At 30.3% G+C, this 17,500-nt stretch overlaps 11 protein-coding genes and 1 non-coding gene across 12 annotated transcripts in view; 9 read left to right on the top strand and 3 right to left on the bottom strand. All coding sequences in view use genetic code 11, as the record gives it.

The window, feature by feature from the left end:
• Window positions 1-4,652: 4,652 nt before the first annotated feature.
• On the top strand, window positions 4,653-4,925 carry rps15 (ribosomal protein S15). Its single transcript has one exon. The coding sequence runs from the start codon at window positions 4,653-4,655 to the stop codon at window positions 4,923-4,925; it is 273 nt and encodes a 90-aa protein (YP_009472213.1).
• A 105-nt stretch (window positions 4,926-5,030) lies between these two features.
• ndhH (NADH-plastoquinone oxidoreductase subunit 7) lies at window positions 5,031-6,212 on the top strand. Its single transcript has one exon. The coding sequence runs from the start codon at window positions 5,031-5,033 to the stop codon at window positions 6,210-6,212; it is 1,182 nt and encodes a 393-aa protein (YP_009472212.1).
• A 1-nt stretch (window position 6,213) lies between these two features.
• On the top strand, window positions 6,214-8,640 carry ndhA (NADH-plastoquinone oxidoreductase subunit 1). The gene is made up of 2 exons: window positions 6,214-6,765; window positions 8,101-8,640. The coding sequence occupies exons 1-2, from the start codon at window positions 6,214-6,216 to the stop codon at window positions 8,638-8,640; spliced, it is 1,092 nt and encodes a 363-aa protein (YP_009472211.1).
• Window positions 8,641-8,718: 78 nt separating this feature from the next.
• Window positions 8,719-9,207, top strand: ndhI (NADH-plastoquinone oxidoreductase subunit I). The gene has a single exon. The coding sequence runs from the start codon at window positions 8,719-8,721 to the stop codon at window positions 9,205-9,207; it is 489 nt and encodes a 162-aa protein (YP_009472210.1).
• Window positions 9,208-9,734: 527 nt separating this feature from the next.
• Window positions 9,735-10,265, top strand: ndhG (NADH-plastoquinone oxidoreductase subunit 6). The gene has a single exon. It carries the CDS (start codon window positions 9,735-9,737, stop codon window positions 10,263-10,265), a length of 531 nt encoding a protein of 176 aa, YP_009472209.1.
• Window positions 10,266-10,496: 231 nt separating this feature from the next.
• On the top strand, window positions 10,497-10,802 carry ndhE (NADH-plastoquinone oxidoreductase subunit 4L). Its single transcript has one exon. The coding sequence runs from the start codon at window positions 10,497-10,499 to the stop codon at window positions 10,800-10,802; it is 306 nt and encodes a 101-aa protein (YP_009472208.1).
• A 310-nt stretch (window positions 10,803-11,112) lies between these two features.
• psaC (photosystem I subunit VII) lies at window positions 11,113-11,358 on the top strand. Its single transcript has one exon. The coding sequence runs from the start codon at window positions 11,113-11,115 to the stop codon at window positions 11,356-11,358; it is 246 nt and encodes an 81-aa protein (YP_009472207.1).
• Window positions 11,359-11,489: 131 nt separating this feature from the next.
• On the top strand, window positions 11,490-13,004 carry ndhD (NADH-plastoquinone oxidoreductase subunit 4). The gene has a single exon. The coding sequence runs from the start codon at window positions 11,490-11,492 to the stop codon at window positions 13,002-13,004; it is 1,515 nt and encodes a 504-aa protein (YP_009472206.1).
• Window positions 13,005-13,355: 351 nt separating this feature from the next.
• On the bottom strand, window positions 13,356-14,327 carry ccsA (cytochrome c heme attachment protein). Its single transcript has one exon. It carries the CDS (start codon window positions 14,325-14,327, stop codon window positions 13,356-13,358), a length of 972 nt encoding a protein of 323 aa, YP_009472205.1.
• A 91-nt stretch (window positions 14,328-14,418) lies between these two features.
• trnL-UAG lies at window positions 14,419-14,498 on the bottom strand. Its single transcript has one exon. It is a non-coding gene; the product is annotated as a tRNA-Leu (tRNA).
• A 723-nt stretch (window positions 14,499-15,221) lies between these two features.
• rpl32 (ribosomal protein L32) lies at window positions 15,222-15,368 on the bottom strand. Its single transcript has one exon. The coding sequence runs from the start codon at window positions 15,366-15,368 to the stop codon at window positions 15,222-15,224; it is 147 nt and encodes a 48-aa protein (YP_009472204.1).
• Window positions 15,369-15,981: 613 nt separating this feature from the next.
• Window positions 15,982-17,500, top strand: part of ndhF (NADH-plastoquinone oxidoreductase subunit 5) — a 2,259-nt gene continuing 740 nt past the window's right edge. Inside the window, exon 1 of the mRNA in view lies at window positions 15,982-17,500. This exon is cut by the window's right edge and continues 740 nt beyond it. Coding sequence (YP_009472203.1) covers window positions 15,982-17,500 — 1,519 coding nt within the window.

Below are 17,500 nucleotides of genomic sequence, written 5' to 3'. Positions count from 1 at the left end.
AATTCTTTTTTGATACATGTCAAAATGATGGAAAAGAAAGAATATCTTTTGCCTCTCCACCCAATTTGTCGACTTTTCTACAAATGATGGAAAAAAGAATAGACTCTTTAACAAGAGAAAAAATCTTCTATGATGAATTGAATAATTATTGGAACTCTCAAAATGAAGAAAAAAAAAAAAAACTAAGCAATGAAATTCTAAACAGGGCGGAAGTTCTAGATAAGGAATTTATACCATTGGATATATTCCAAAAACGAATTAGATTATGCAATGAAGAGACTCAAACAAAAAACTTACCTAAACTATATGATCCTTTCTTGAATGGACCCTGTCGGGGCCGAATGAACAATTTTTTGTTATCCTCAATTAATAATAAAACTTATAAAAAAGATGATATTTGGATAAATAAGATTCATGGTCTCCTTCTTTCTAGTATTCAAAAAACTAGTTATTTTGAAGAGAACATGGATATATTTTATCAAAAGTTATTTTTAACTGAAATTAGTTTTTTTTTTAACTTAATCCATAAATTTTCTGAAAAATCAGTATCAGCCTTGAATTTTGAAGGACTTGTGTTCTTTCCGGAACATGCACACATAACGCCTAAAAAAATTCAATTCTTATTTGACGCAATTCGAACAGATCTGAAGGATAAAACAATTAAAAAAAAAAAATGTATTGTAATAAAGGAAATCGAAAAACAAGTTCCTCGATGGCCTTACAAACTAATCGATGAAATCCAAGACCTCGAAGAGGGAAACAAAGACGAACAGAAGTATGGAATTCGTTCCCGAAAAGCCAAACGTGTAGTTATTTTTACTCATACTAAAAAATCAAAAGATTCTAATCCTTATGGGGATACTAGAAAAACAAATAACACTGATGAAAAAGGGGAATTGGCTTTAATACGTTATGCACAACAACCAGATTTTCGACGAGACATAATAAAAGGATCCATACGTGCTCAAAGGCGGAAAACTATTACTTGGAAAATTTTTCAAAAAAGTCTGTATTCGCCCCTTTTTTTGAATAAAATTGAGAAACCCCCATTTTTTTTTTTGAAAAATTTTGAACCAATGAGACAAATGCTTTTTCTGTTCCAAAGGAGGCTGCGGACAAAAACAGGATTAGAAAATCCGTATTATACAGAAGAAGAGACAAAAGAAAGTAAGGAGGAGGACAAAAGAACAAAAAAAGAACAAGAGGAAAAAAGACGTATAGCAGTAGGAGAGGCCTGGGATAGTTTTATAGTTGCTCAAGTAATAAGAGGCTCGTTATTAATAACCCAATCGATTCTTAGAAAATATATTGTATTGCCTTCGTTGATAATAATTAAAAATATTGTTCGTATGCTTTTATTTCAATTTCCCGAATGGTCAGAAGATTTTAGGGATTGGAATAGAGAAATGTATATTAAATGCACCTATAATGGTGTTCAATTATCCGAAACAGAATTTCCAAAAAAGTGGCTACTAGACGGTATTCAGATACAAATTAGATTTCCTTTTCATCTGAAACCTTGGCACAGATCTAAGCTACGATCCACTAAAAAGGATCCAATGAAAAAAAAAAAAAGGGACTTTAGCTTTTTAACAATTTTGGGAACGGAAGTGGAATTGCCCTTTTCTCGCGTTACCCGAAATCCATTTGCCTTCTTTCATCCCATTTTAACGAAACTAAAAACTAAAAAAAAAAAATGGCAAAATCATTTTTTTCAGGTTCTCGGGATTTTAAATGCAAGAACAAAATTGTTTATAAATTTTTTAAAAGAAAGAGCAAAATGGATCATCAAAATTTTTCTATTTATAAACGAAAAAATAAAACAATTCCCAACTTTAGTGCTACTTACATTCCAAAAAATCGTTGGATTTAAATTAAGTCAAAATCAAAACGATTCAACAATGAGTAAGAAAAATCCAACGATTTACAAATCAAATACTAGAATAAACTCTATTAATTGGACAAATTCTTCATTGAAAAAAAAAAAAGATATAAATGCTAAACGAAAGACAATCATTAAAAAAATGAAAAAAATGGCCAAAGAAAAGAAAAGGGGGAGTTTAACAGCAGAGAGAAATATTATTTCGAAGAAAGCAAGTTTTTATGCTAAAGAATTAGCATTAAAAAAAAATATTTGGCAGATATTACAAAAAATAAACCCTCTATTAGCTTATAAGTCACAAAATCCTCTATTAGATGACAATTCGAAGCATTCTTTTTTAAATACTCTCATGGAGAGGGTATACCTAAATATCTTTCTGTGTATCATTTTGATTTGTAGCATTGATGTACAACTTTTTCTTGAATCAAAAACAAAAAAAAAGTCCATTTACAATAATGAAGAAAATGTGGAAAGAACTGATCAAACAAATAAAAGTCTAATTTACTTTATTTCGCTTCTCAAAAGATCTTATGATCTTAGGAATACGAATTCCCATAAATTTTGTGACGTATCGTCATTGTCACAAGCATATGTTTTTTTTAAATTATCCGAAACCCAAGTTATTAACATATATAAGTTAAAATATGTTTTTGCATATCATCGAAAATCCCCTTTTCTTAAGAATGAAATAAAAGATTATTTTTTTGGAATACAAAGAATATTTGATTTTCAATTTATATCCAAGAACCCCCCCAATTCTCTAATGAATCAATGGACAAATTGGTTGTTAAAGAGTCATTATCAATATGATTTATCTCAGAGAAGATGGTCTAGATTAGTGCCACAAAAATGGAGAAATAGAATCCATAAACGTCATGTCATTCAAAATAAAGATTTAAAAAAATGTGATTCATATGAAAAAACCAGATCAATTCCTTACAAAAACCAACAATTAGGCTCATTAAAAAAAAACACACAATATGAATATGATCTTTTTTCATATCAATCCATTAAAGATAAGAAAGACTCATATATTTCTAGATATGAATCATCATTCCAAGCAAATAAAAAAGAATTTCTTTCTTATAATTACAAAACATGTAAACAAAAAGGATTTGATCCAACGAGCGATATCTCTATAAAGAGATATATAGCAAAAGATTACATTATAGATATGGAAGAAAATCTGCATAGAAAACATTTAGATTGGATGCTAATAAATAAAGAAATATTAAATCATTCCATACCGAATGAAGATTTTATTAAGGCATATACGAATAACCCGTGGATCATACCAATCGAATTCCTTTTTTTCAATTTAGATATAAAAAAAGATGTTAGTGAAAATAGAAAATTTACTGGAAGAAAAAAAAAAATAGTTTTTAGATCATCAAAAAAAAAAAAATTGGAATTCGAGTTAGAGACTCGAAATCAAGCAAAAGCGGAAGACACGAGTGGGGTGGATTTGGAATCATCTCTTTCAACCCAAGAAAAAGATATTGAAGCAGAGTCTACAGCATCAGGATTGGCCAGGAAAGAGGAAAAAAAAAAATACAAGAACAGAATGGAGGTAGAAATAAATCTCTTATTAACAAAGTTTTTTATTTTTCAATTGAATTGGAAGGGTTCCTTAAATCACAGAATAATGAATAATATCAAAATTTATTGTCTCCTGATTAGGTTGAAAAAAAATATAAAAGAGATTGCTATAAGCTCTATTCAAAGAGGAGAACTCAATCTAGATCTTATGGCAAATCAAAAGAGTTTAAGTCTTACAGGATTGACGAAAAATAAAAAATTGATCGAAAAGGAAAAGGCAATGTTTATTGTGGAACCAATTCGTCTGTCTAGAGAAAAGGATGAACAATTTTATATATATCAAACCATAGTACTTTCATTGCTTCATAAGAGTAAGCGTCAAATTAAGAAAAGATATCCAGAAAAAACCAATGTTGATAAGACGAACTTTGCAAAATCCATTCCAAGAACAAGAGATCAAAAAATAACAGAAAATAAAGAAAAAAATCATTATGATTTGCTTGTTCCTGAATTCTTTTTTTGCGCTAGACGTCGTAGAGAATTAAGAATTCTAATTTGTTTCAATTCTAAGAATAGAAATAGTGCACATAGAAAAACAACATTTTACAATAAGAATAATAAAGTAAATAATTGCTGTAACGTTTTGGCTGAAAATAAGGATCTTGATAGAAAAAAAAACCTAATGAATTTCCATTTTTTTCTTTGGCCAAATTTTCGATTAGAGGATTTAGCTTGTATGAATCGCTATTGGTTTGACACCGATAATGGAAGCCGTTTCAGTATAGTAAGGATACATCTGTACCCACGATTGAGAGGTCGTTAATCTATAATCTATATTTCTTTCTTCAATTTAGCGTAACATATCCGGTATGCGGATACAAATGGATACACGCATAGATGCGCACACGCATTGTGTTAACTGTATTCTGAGGCCTTGATACTAATTCAATTATATATCCTTTAGATACAAAAAGGAATCGAAAAAATCGTCTTATCGTCTTATATCTACTTTTATCTATATAATTATATATATAATTAGTATTTTATTTTTTAAATCGACCATTTTTTTTTACAGAAATATAGTATGATTTGACATCAGAATCGCAAAATGTTAAGGAAATTTAGATTATTGTATATACAAAATACCTAATTTTAAATTAGTATCATTACTATTACAGATCAAACAAGATATCTATAAAATATGGAAGGAGGAGAAGAACGCTTTTAACTTATGGTAAAAAATTTATTTCTACCAGGATTTTCACAAGAAAAAAAAGAAAAAAACCCCGGCTCGGTTGAATTTCAAGTATTAAATTTCACCAATAAGATACGAAGACTTACCGCACATTTGGAATTGCACCGAAAAGATTATTTATCTCAAAGAGGTTTACAAAAAATTTTGGGAAAACGACAACGGCTACTATCTTATTTGTCAAATAAAAATAGAATACGCTATAACAAATTAATAAATCAATTGGATATTCGGGAGTCAATAATTCGTTAATTGAATTTGAAGAGTCATTTTGAATTATTCGATTTTTTAGGTCTTGAATCTTGATTAATTTTTTTTCTTTCGAAATTCATGGAAGAATAAATCGAGGAAAAACCTATGAATGGGACAGCTAAAAGAAAAGATCTCATGGTAGTCAATATGGGACCTCACCACCCATCAATGCATGGTGTTCTTCGACTTATTGTTACTCTAGATGGTGAGGATGTTATTGATTGTGAACCATTATTGGGTTATTTACACAGAGGGATGGAAAAAATTGCGGAAAATCGAACAATTATACAATATCTGCCTTATGTAACACGTTGGGATTATTTAGCTACGATGTTCACAGAAGCAATAACCGTAAACGGACCAGAACAGTTGGGAAATATTCAAGTACCCCAAAGAGCCAGCTATATTCGAGTAATTATGTTGGAATTGAGTCGTATAGCTTCTCACCTATTATGGCTGGGACCTTTTATGGCGGATATTGGTGCACAAACCCCTTTCTTCTATATTTTTAGAGAAAGAGAATTAATATATGATCTATTCGAAGCTGCGACAGGTATGAGAATGATGCATAATTTTTTCCGTATCGGGGGAGTCGCGGCCGATCTACCTCATGGTTGGATAGATAAATGTTTGGATTTCTGCGATTATTTTTTAACAGGGGTTGTTGAATATCAAAAACTTATTACGCGAAATCCCATTTTTTTAGAACGGGTTGAGGGAATAGGCATTGTTAGTGGAAAGGAAGTAATTAATTGGGGTTTATCAGGACCGATGCTTCGGGCTTCCGGAATACAATGGGATCTGCGTAAAGTTGAAAATTATGAGTGTTATGGGGAATTTGATTGGGACGTTCAATGGCAAAAAGAAGGAGATTCATTAGCTCGTTATTTAGTTCGAATTGGTGAAATGGTGGAATCCATAAAAATTATTCAACAGGCTTTGGAAGGAATTCCCGGCGGACCATATGAGAATTTAGAAATCCGTTACTTTGATAGGGAAAGGGAACCAGAATGGAATGATTTTGAATATCGATTCATTAGTAAAAAACCGTCTCCGACTTTTGAATTGCCGAAACAAGAACTTTATGTAAGAGTTGAAGCCCCCAAAGGAGAATTGGGGATTTTTCTAATAGGAGATCAGAATGGTTTTCCTTGGAGATGGAAAATTCGTCCACCCGGTTTTATCAATTTGCAAATTCTTCCTCAATTAGTTAAAAGAATGAAATTGGCCGATATTATGACAATACTAGGGAGTATAGATATCATTATGGGAGAAGTTGATCGTTGAAATGATTATTGATACAACAGAAGTACAAGATATCAATTCTTTTTTCAGATTGGAATCTTTAAAGGAGGTCTATGGAATTCTATGGGTATTTGCCCCTATCTTTACTCTTGTATTGGGAATCACCATAAGTGTACTAGCAATTGTATGGTTAGAAAGAGAAATATCCGCAGGTATACAACAGCGGATTGGACCTGAATACGCGGGTCCTTTGGGAGTTCTTCAAGCTCTAGCAGATGGAACAAAACTACTTTTCAAAGAGAGTCTTATTCCATCTAGGGGAGATACTCGTTTATTCAGTATCGGACCATCCATATCAGTTATATCCATTATAATAAGCTATTCGGTAATTCCTTTTGGATATAATTTTGTTTTATCCGATCTCAATATCGGTGTTTTTTTATGGATTTCTATTTCGAGTATTGCTCCGATTGGACTTCTTATGTCAGGATATGGATCAAATAACAAATATTCCTTTTTGGGTGGTCTACGAGCAGCTGCTCAATCGATTAGTTATGAAATACCATTAACTCTATGTGTGTTATCAATATCTCTACGTGCGATTCGTTGATACAAAAACTTCTCGATGCTATTGCTATGGCCCTTTCCTTGTAGGACAACTTTATAGGAAAATAGGAAAGGGGCAGAATATAAAAAATTCATTATTATTCTCACTTCAAGTCTGATTGAAGAACAAAATCTGATAGTTATATGAGTGAAATCAGACAGCTTCTATAGAAATAGAAATTCGAGATTCTATTTAGATAATTTACAAATACTATATTAGATTAGATAGTAGATTACCAGCCTATTATATATATATAATATATATATAATATATATTATATTTATCTTATATATATTATATATGGGTATATGGTTATATATGTTATTTCTATGGTATGATGATTTGAAATTGCAGTCAAAATATTGAGTCTCATTTTCTATGTAAAAGAATTAAGTGAAAAAAAATTAGAAACAGACGAGTCTTATTACCCCAGGATTGGATAATTAGTAATCTTGTCTTGAAGCGGGCTCAAAAGACCAACCTTATTGAGATTGAGTTTTTGCTACTGTTTGGATGATTTATTATTCATGTATTAACAGAAACAGAAAATAAGGGCAGCTCAAAAAAAAGAAGTGGATGGTTAGAAGCACCAAGATACACAAGGGATTAGTAACACGGATTATGTAAATTGTCAAAAGGAACATTTCCACATAATCTAAATAAAGAATACTAATTGGGGCTTAAAGTTGGTAGAAAAGAGAAGGCAGTCCTCCCCCAATTCCGATCTAGAGTATGCTCCTATCCACTGATTAAATAAATGACTATCGGGAACGAAATAATCCGTTAATCTTTTTTTTTTTAAGTATCCCCTTTTGATTTGCACAAAAAAAGACGAATAGGAACAAAAAAAATGACCCCGTCGTTTTGTTTTCTCTCTCTCTCTTTTTCTGAAGAGAGAATTTTTCTAATTTATTAGAAAAAAATATGCAAGTCTTTTTCGTAACCTAAAACGATGGACGGAGGGTTATAAAGATAATTCCAAAATATTTTCTTTATTGAAGAATAAAGCTATTACTTAATAAATTTTTGATTTTTAAGGGATAAGATCAATTCAGAAGGACCTTTTGTATCATTTAGAATATATATAAATTAATTTTATTTGTCTTTATTTTAAAATACAATGAGAACAGACAGAATTCAATTGGTCTAATTCAGAACCATCCGATAATTTTTAATCTTATTAATCTTAGGGATATCGCAAGAAAGAAATAATCGGCTAGGTCCTTAGGTTTATTTAAGGCTTTCGAGGAGCCGTATGAGGTGAAAATCTCATGTACGGTTCTGGAATAGCGATGGGGACAGTAACGTTCTCACCGACTAGCATTATCTAATAGTTTAAGTACAGTTGATATAGTTGATGCACAATCAAAATATGGTTTTTTGGGGTGGAATTTGTGGCGGCAACCTATAGGTTTCGTCGTTTTTCTAATTTCTTCCCTAGCAGAATGTGAAAGATTACCTTTTGATTTACCAGAAGCGGAAGAAGAATTAGTAGCGGGTTATCAAACCGAATATTCGGGTATCAAATTTGGTTTATTTTATGTTGCTTCCTATTTAAACCTATTAATTTCTTCATTATTTGTAACAGTTCTTTACTTGGGCGGTTCAAATATCTCTATTCCGTACCTATTCATTTCTGAGTCTTTTGAAATAACTAAAGCATATGGAGTTTTTGGAACTACAATTGATATCTTTATCACATTAGCTAAAACTTATTTGTTTTTGTTCCTTTCTATCACAGCAAGATGGACTTTGCCTAGGCTAAGAATGGACCAATTATTAAATCTTGGGTGGAAATTTCTTTTACCTATTTCTCTCGGCAATCTATTATTAACAACTTCGTCTCAACTATTTTCACTGTAAAATATGGATCCTCTAGATTTGTAACTTGTCGCAAACAAGAGAAAGAAACAAAAAAACTATTTCATAGATATTCACGATATGTTCCTTATGGTAACTGGGTTCATGAATTATGGTCAACAAACAATCCGAGCTGCAAGATACATTGGTCAAAGTTTCATGATTACCTTATCCCACGCAAATCGTTTACCCGTAACTATTCAATATCCTTATGAAAAATTAATTACATCAGAACGTTTTCGCGGTCGAATCCATTTTGAATTTGATAAATGCATTGCTTGTGAAGTATGTGTTCGTGTATGTCCTATAGATTTACCCGTTGTTGATTGGAAACTGGAAACAGATATTCGAAAGAAACGTTTGCTTAATTACAGTATTGATTTCGGAATTTGTATATTTTGTGGTAATTGTGTTGAGTATTGTCCAACAAATTGTTTATCAATGACTGAAGAATATGAACTTTCAGTTTATGATCGTCATGAATTGAATTATAATCAAATTGCTTTAGGCCGATTACCAATGTCAGTAATTGATGATTATACAATTCGAACTATTCTAAATAAAAAATAATAGGATATAATAAAATCGTTTTATTTATTTATAAGAATTCAATATTAATATATAAATAAAAATCATATTAGATTTCACATTATTCTGTTTCATATATCATATATATAAATAGATATGAAACAGAATAATATAAATTTGAAAAATAATAAGATTAAATAGAAAAAAAAAACTATTCCATATTTTCAAAATAAATTTATTATTATTAAAATATTCTTTTATTCTATCTATTTCATTTCGATATCTGTTCTATAACTATTCTATAACTATATATCTATATAGTTAGACTTATATTTAGTTATACTTATATACTAATATATACTTATATTATATATTATATAGTTTCTCGACCTACTCTTTCGTATAACGAATGAAATAACATAAATCCCATAACTTAACTGGTACCTATTCCGACTTGTTAGGATTTGATGAAATTCAATGCGGAGAGAAATCTCGTAGATAAAAGATTTCCCTGGTCGTATCAAAAAGGTCATGAAATTTCGATGCATTTATCTCTTATTTTACATATAATGGATTTACCTGAACCACTACATGATTTTCTTTTAGTCTTTTTGGGATCATGTCTTGTATTAGGAAGTTTAGGAGTAGTATTTTTTACCAACCCCATTTTTTCTGCTTTTTCATTGGGACTAGTTCTTGTTTGTATATCTTTATTTTATATTTTATCAAACTCCCATTTTGTAGCTGCCGCACAACTACTTATTTACGTGGGAGCTATAAACGTTTTAATCCTCTTTGCTGTGATGTTCATGAATGGTTCGGAATATCACCAAGATTTTCATCTTTTTACCGTTGGGGGTGGAATTACTTTGATGGTTTGTACAAGTATTTTTGTTTCACTAATAACTACTATTCCAGATACATCATGGTACGGGCTTATTTGGACTACAAGACCAAATCAGATTATAGAGCAAGATTTAATAAGTACTAGTCAACAAATTGGAGTTCATTTATCAACAGATTTTTTTCTTCCATTTGAACTAATTTCAATAATTCTCTTAGCTGCTTTGATAGGTGCAATTGTCGTGGCTCGCCAGTAAGAAATTTTTTTAACTTGCAAAAAAAAAAAAGAATTCTTTTTTTTCCTCAGTTATTTCGATTTAATTCTCTGTAAATGTAAAAAAAGAGTGTTTATGTAGAAAAATTTTTTTTTTGCGAATATATTCTTTTTTTCAGACTTTTTTTTTATTCTTTAGTCAATTGAATTGGTTGAATTGTTGTTCATATTATATTAATATTATAGTGAATCGAAATTGATAAGGAGTTCGTCAATGATGCTCGAAGATGGACTTGTTTTGAGTGCCTATTTATTTTCTATCGGTATCTATGGATTGATCACGAGTCGAAATATGGTTAGAGCCCTTATGTGTCTTGAACTTATACTGAATGCAGTTAATATAAATTTCGTAACCTTTTCTGATTTTTTTGATAGTCGCCAATTAAAGGGAAATATTTTTTCTATTTTTGTTATTGCCATTGCAGCCGCTGAAGCTGCTATCGGACCGGCTATTGTTTCTTCAATTTATCGTAACAGAAAATCAACTCGTATCAATCAATCGAACTTGTTGAATAACTAGTATTTATATTATTTATATTGAATAAAACTAGTATTTATATTGAATAAATAGTATTAATAGTGATTTATCATATAAATATTAATTTTGAATAGTGTAATTCAACAAACTCGCACGTTTGCAAAAACGTAAGAAATCAAAGTATCTTGGTCCCCTCTCCTCTTATGAATTGATCCAGAAGTCGGTTTTGAGTATCAAAATTCTGGTAAATCGTTGATTCATCTAGTGTCTAAATATATGATTTATTTACGAGTTTACTAGATCGAAAATTTTCCATTTTTGGTGTTAAAAAAAAATTATAGATCCAAATCCAATGTCACATTCAGTAAAGATTTATGATACATGTATAGGATGTACTCAATGTGTCCGAGCCTGCCCCACCGATGTATTAGAAATGATACCTTGGGACGGGTGTAAAGCTAAGCAAATAGCTTCTGCCCCAAGAACGGAGGACTGTGTCGGTTGTAAGAGGTGTGAATCCGCCTGTCCTACAGATTTCTTAAGTGTTCGAGTTTATTTGTGGCATGAAACAACTCGAAGCATGGGTCTAGCTTATTGAGACCGCCCCTTTCTTTTTTTTCAAAAAACAAACACCACGAGAATACGTTTTTTACTGGCAAAAATCTGCGCTCAAAATAGAAAGATATTTCTATTATCTTTCTATTTTGAGCGCGGGTTTTTCTAGCCCAAGTGTATCTTATTTTTATCACGAATTATTTTCCTTGGTTAACAATAGTTGTACTTTTACCAATAGCCGGGGGTTCCTTAATATTCTTATTTCCTCATCGAGGAAATAAGGTAATTAAGTGGTATACAATTTGCATATGTTTAATCGATCTGCTGATAACAGCCTATGCATTTTGTTATCATTTCCAATTGGATGATCCATTAATCCAACTGACAGAAAATTATAAATGGATTAATTTTTTTGATTTTTACTGGAGATTCGGAATAGATGGACTCTCTATAGGACCCATTTTATTGACGGGATTTATTACCACTATAGCTACTTTAGCGGCTCAACCGGTTACTCGAGAATCCCGATTATTCCATTTCCTGATGCTAGCAATGTACAGCGGTCAAATAGGACCTTTTTCTTGTCAAGACATTTTACTTTTTTTCATCATGTGGGAATTGGAATTAATTCCAGTTTATATACTTTTATCCATGTGGGGGGGAAAGAAACGTTTGTATTCAGCTACAAAGTTTATTTTATACACTGCGGGAAGCTCTATTTTTTTATTAATGGGAATTCTAGGTATCGGTTTATATAGTTCTAATGAACCGACATTAAATTTTGAAACATTAACTAATCAATCGTATCCTGGGGTGCTCGAAATAATATTTTATATGGGATTTCTTTTTACTTTTGCTGTAAAATTGCCGATTATACCCTTACATACATGGTTACCGGACACCCACGGAGAGGCACATTACAGCACTTGTATGCTTTTAGCCGGAATCTTATTAAAAATGGGCGCATATGGATTGGTTCGAATTAATATGGAATTATTACCTCACGCTCATTCCATATTTTCCCCCTGGTTAATGTTATTAGGTTCAATTCAAATAATCTATGCAGCTTCAACATCTCTTGGTCAACGTAATTTAAAGAAAAGAATAGCTTATTCCTCGGTATCTCATATGGGTTTCATAATTATTGGAATTGGTTCTATAAGTGATACGGGGCTCAACGGGGCCATTTTACAAATTATCTCTCATGGATTTATTGGTGCTGCGCTTTTTTTCTTGGCGGGAACTGGTTATGATAGACTACGTCTTCTTTATCTTGACCAAATGGGTGGAATGGCTATCCCAATGCCCAAAATATTCACAGTTTTCAGTATCTTATCAATGGCTTCTCTTGCATTGCCAGGCATGAGCGGTTTTGTTGCAGAATTGATGATTTTTTTTGGAATACTAACCAGTCAAAAATATCTTTTAATGACAAAAATACTAATAATTTTTTTAAACACAATTGGAATTATATTAACTCCTATTTATTCATTATCCATGTTACGGCAGATGTTCTATGGATACAAGCTTTTTAATACACCAAACTCGTATTTTTTTGATTCTGGTCCGCGAGAATTATTTATTTCGATTTCTATCCTTATACCCGTAATAGGTATTGGTATTTATCCAGATTTTATTTTCTCATTCTCGGTTGACAAGGTTGAAGCCATTCTATCAAATTTTTTCTAAATTTTTTTAATGAAAATTAATACAACCCCCCAAAAAAAGAGAAATAAACCACATAACAAAATTGGAATTAATTATATGTAAATATGTTTGTTGTTTGTGAGAACCCCTTGAATCATTACATTACTACTTGATTTAAAGGGTTCTCGACAATTCCATTTTTTCTTTATTCTTTCTATATTCATATCAAATATATTATATATAAATAGAATATCGAATATATACTAAAATTTCTTATATATTTTATATATTAGTATATTAGATATGTATATATACTTATCTCTTATGATGTATATATACTTATGCTTTCTTTATTTGTATTTGCCAGAGGTTTTTTCCTTAATTAAATTCAATTCAATTAGATGTAAATGAACCATAACTGTGTAATCCTATACCTAATAGATTGATTCCTAAATAACATATCCAAATTATAAGAAAGCCCAGAGAGGCCGCTATTGAAGAATTTACACTTTCGAATTTCGTATTTTTTCGAGTATGTAAATAAATCGCAAATATGGTCCAAGTAATAAAGGCCCAAGTTTCCTTGGGATCCCAATTCCAATATGATCCCCATGCCTCATTAGCCCATACTGCTCCTGACAGAATACCTATCGTTAAAAAGAGAAAACCCAGACTAATAATACGATAACTCCAACGATCGAGTTGTTGAATAAACTGAGACCTGTAATAATTTCTAGAAGAAGAAAAAAAAGTTTTTTGTAAAACATTGTTCCTTTCATTCCTATTCATGTATTGGATCTCAACAAAAGAAAAGGATTCATTTAAAAAATACAAATTATTGCTTTTACCCAAAATTTGTATGACTTCTCCAAATGTAATAACTAAGATTCCTACAGATAATAACGATCCACATAAAAGAGCTGCATAGCCAAATATCATCATACTTACGTGCATCATTAACCAATGAGATTGTAAAGCGGGTACTAATATTGCAGATTGATGGATTTCGGTTAAAACACCCGAAGTAGCAAAGCCTTGGGTAAAAATAACACTCGGTGCGATTATTGCACTTAAATCGTTTTTATGCTTTTTAAAACAAAAAACTATATGAAAAATAGAAAAACCCCAGGAAAGAAAGATTAATGATTCATATAAATCACTAAATGGTAAATGGCCCGACAAAATCCAACGAGTAATTAACAATCCCGTTATACAGAAAAAGCTTATTATCATACCATTTTTGGACAAATCATGAAATCCTAAGATTTCATTGACTAATAGAGTTATCAAATGAGTTGAAATTACAATTGATACGACCGAAAACGATATATGAGTTAATATATGCTCTAAAGTTGAAAATATCATAAAAATAAGGTGTCCCAATAACTAATACTAGGAAGATAAATCAGAAATTGAATTCATTTTAGGACTTACTCTTTTAGAGTAAAAGATGCCATGCCGCCACTCGGACTCGAACCGAGATGCTCTAGCACTGCTTCCTAAGAGCAGCGTGTCTACCAATTTCACCATAGCGGCTTACCCGAAATCATAATAACCTATTTATTGTAAATCGTCGAGATTGAAAGAATAAATTCGAAAGATGCAATTTTTTTTAGTAATTAATAAATATTAAAGAAACAAAAGAATTGTATTCTAATTATTTCTTTTTTTTTTTCTTTGTTTTTTTTTTATAAAAATTATTAGAAATTAAATTATTTATTCACTTGAATATATATTTATATTCATATATTCAAATGAATAAGAAGAATTCGTATATATAGAAAGAGCTTAACAAAAGATATAAACATTTCAATAATTATTATTATTATCTCGTCGGAAATGGAACAAAAAATTCGTAGTTTTTCATTTATTATCAAATCTTTTTTATTTCTATTTCATTTTTGAATCCAAAGAGATGCATATTCTTTTTTTCTTTTAAAAAAAGAAATTCAAAAATTTATCATTTTTGGATCACCAATTTAGTATTCCATTCAAATATTCCATTCAAAATATTTTTTCTTCTTATAAAATAAATAGATTCCAAAATAGATATTTATATGAGTTATAAGTAAAAATTTTTATTTAATAGAATTATTTTTATTTAAAAATTCTATTAAATAAAAATAATTCTAAAATTCTGTTTCTTTGATTTTATTAAAAAATATAACTATTTGAAACTATTTTTGTTTATATACAAATTCTATATTCTATTAGAGAATAGAATCCAGCTAATTCAGAGTATTCCAACGTTTGTATTTTTTATACAAAAAAACTTTTTGAATTTCCCGTAGAAATTGATTGCGCTAATGAATAAGCTTTCAATGCTGTCCAAAAACCTCTCCTTTTCCAAAGAGTTTTTCGGATTTTTTTTTTGGATCTCGAGGTGCGTTTCTTTGGAACTGCCATGCAACTGATATAGTTTTTTTATTGCTACAAGTCATGTGAAAGACATATCTTCTGTTCCGTAAAACAAATAGTTCTTTTATTTGATTAATTAGCCATTTTTTTTTATCCCCTCTTTTTTTCTATCTTTCTATCTAAAGTAAAACTTTGAATATTATAACACTTTTTTCAAAATTTTGCCAAACATAGATATCTGTTTAATGTAAAAAAAGAAATTACTTCGAAAAAACTAATGCTTTTGAAATAAAAGACAAAAATTCTTATTTATTCGATTGGGTCATGTCATATGAATTTAATTTTACTGCATATCAAACAAAATAAACGAATGTTTTTATTTGATTTGACAAATTTCGTTTTATGAGAATTTTTTACTAAAATACAAATATTAAAAAAAGTGTATTAGGAATTTGAATTTGTTTATTCGACCTTTTTTAGTACTTTGAAATATTCGGAAATATTAGAAGTATTGTGCAAAGATTCAGAAAAATAAATAATTCTATTTATATGTTCACTCTTTTTTTTTTATTAACTGAAGCCTTTACAAAAGAGATAAAACCGACGAATAAGAAACAAAACTCATTAGGAAAAAAAATATTTTATCTTTTATTCTTTTTTTATGGAATATACACATCAATCTTTATGGATCATACCTTTCATTCCGCTTCCAGTTCCTATGTTGATAGGGGCGGGACTTCTATTTTTTCCCACAGCAACAAAAAATCTTCGACGTAGGTGGGCTTTTCTCAGTATTTTATTGTTAGGTATAGTTATGCTTTTTTCCGTCGCGCTGTCGATCGATCAAATAAATAACAATAAGAGTTTCATCTATCAATATGTGTGGTCTTGGACTATAAATAATGATCTTTCTTTAGAATTTGGTTACTTGATCGATTCACTTACCCTTATTATGTTAATATTAATCACTACTGTTGGCATTTTGGTTCTTATTTATAGTGATAATTATATGTCTCACGATCAAGGATATTTGAGATTTTTTGCTTATATGAGTTTTTTTAATGCTTCAATGTTGGGATTAGTTACTAGTTCAAATTTGATCCAAATTTATATCTTTTGGGAATTAGTTGGAATGTGTTCTTATCTATTAATAGGTTTTTGGTTTACACGTCCTATTGCAGCAAATGCTTGTCAAAAGGCATTTGTAACTAATCGTTTAGGGGATTTTGGTTTATTATTAGGTATTTTAGGTCTTTATTGGATAACGGGTAGTTTGGAATTTCGGGATTTGTTTCAAATATTCAATAACTTGATTTTTAATAATTATCTTAATGTTTTTTTTGTTACTTTGTGTGCCCTATTGTTATTTTGCGGTTCCGTAGCTAAATCTGCCCAATTTCCCCTTCATGTATGGTTACCGGATGCTATGGAGGGGCCTACTCCAATTTCTGCTCTTATACATGCTGCTACTATGGTAGCGGCGGGAATCTTTCTTGTAGCTAGACTTCTTCCTCTTTTCATAGCTATACCTACCATAATGAATGGAATAGCTTTCATTGGTATAATAACATTATTTTTGGGAGCTACTTTAGCTATTGCTCAAAAAGATATTAAGAGAAATTTGGCCTATTCTACAATGTCTCAATTGGGTTATATGATGTTAGCTCTAGGTATGGGATCTTCCCGAGCTGCTCTATTTCATTTAATTACTCATGCTTATTCAAAAGCATTGTTGTTCTTAGGATCTGGATCAATTATTCATTCAATGGAAACTATTGTTGGATATTCTCCAGAAAAAAGTCAAAATATGGTTCTTATGGGTGGGTTAACAAAACATACGCCAATTACAAAAACAGCTTTTTTAATAGGTACGCTCTCTCTTTGTGGTATTCCACCCTTTGCTTGTTTTTGGTCCAAAGATCTGATTCTTAATGATAGTTGGTTGTATTCGCCAATTTTTGCAATATTAGCTTATTTTACAGCTGGATTAACCGCATTTTATATGTTTCGCATCTATTTACTTGTTTTTGAAGGATATTTCAATGTTCATTTTCAAAATCTCAATGGCAAAAAAAAAAATTCATTATATTCAATATCTTTGTGGGGTAAAGAAAGAAAACAAAAAGTAAACAAAAGATTTTATTTAATAGATTTATTAACATTAATAAATAATGACCAGA

This window comes from Arachis hypogaea, chloroplast (genome assembly GCF_003086295.3).
Source record: "Arachis hypogaea chloroplast, complete genome".
NCBI classification, from domain to species: domain Eukaryota; kingdom Viridiplantae; phylum Streptophyta; class Magnoliopsida; order Fabales; family Fabaceae; genus Arachis; species Arachis hypogaea.
The sequence above is the reverse complement of the archived record's forward strand: the minus strand, read 5'-3'. Positions and strand labels throughout refer to the sequence as shown.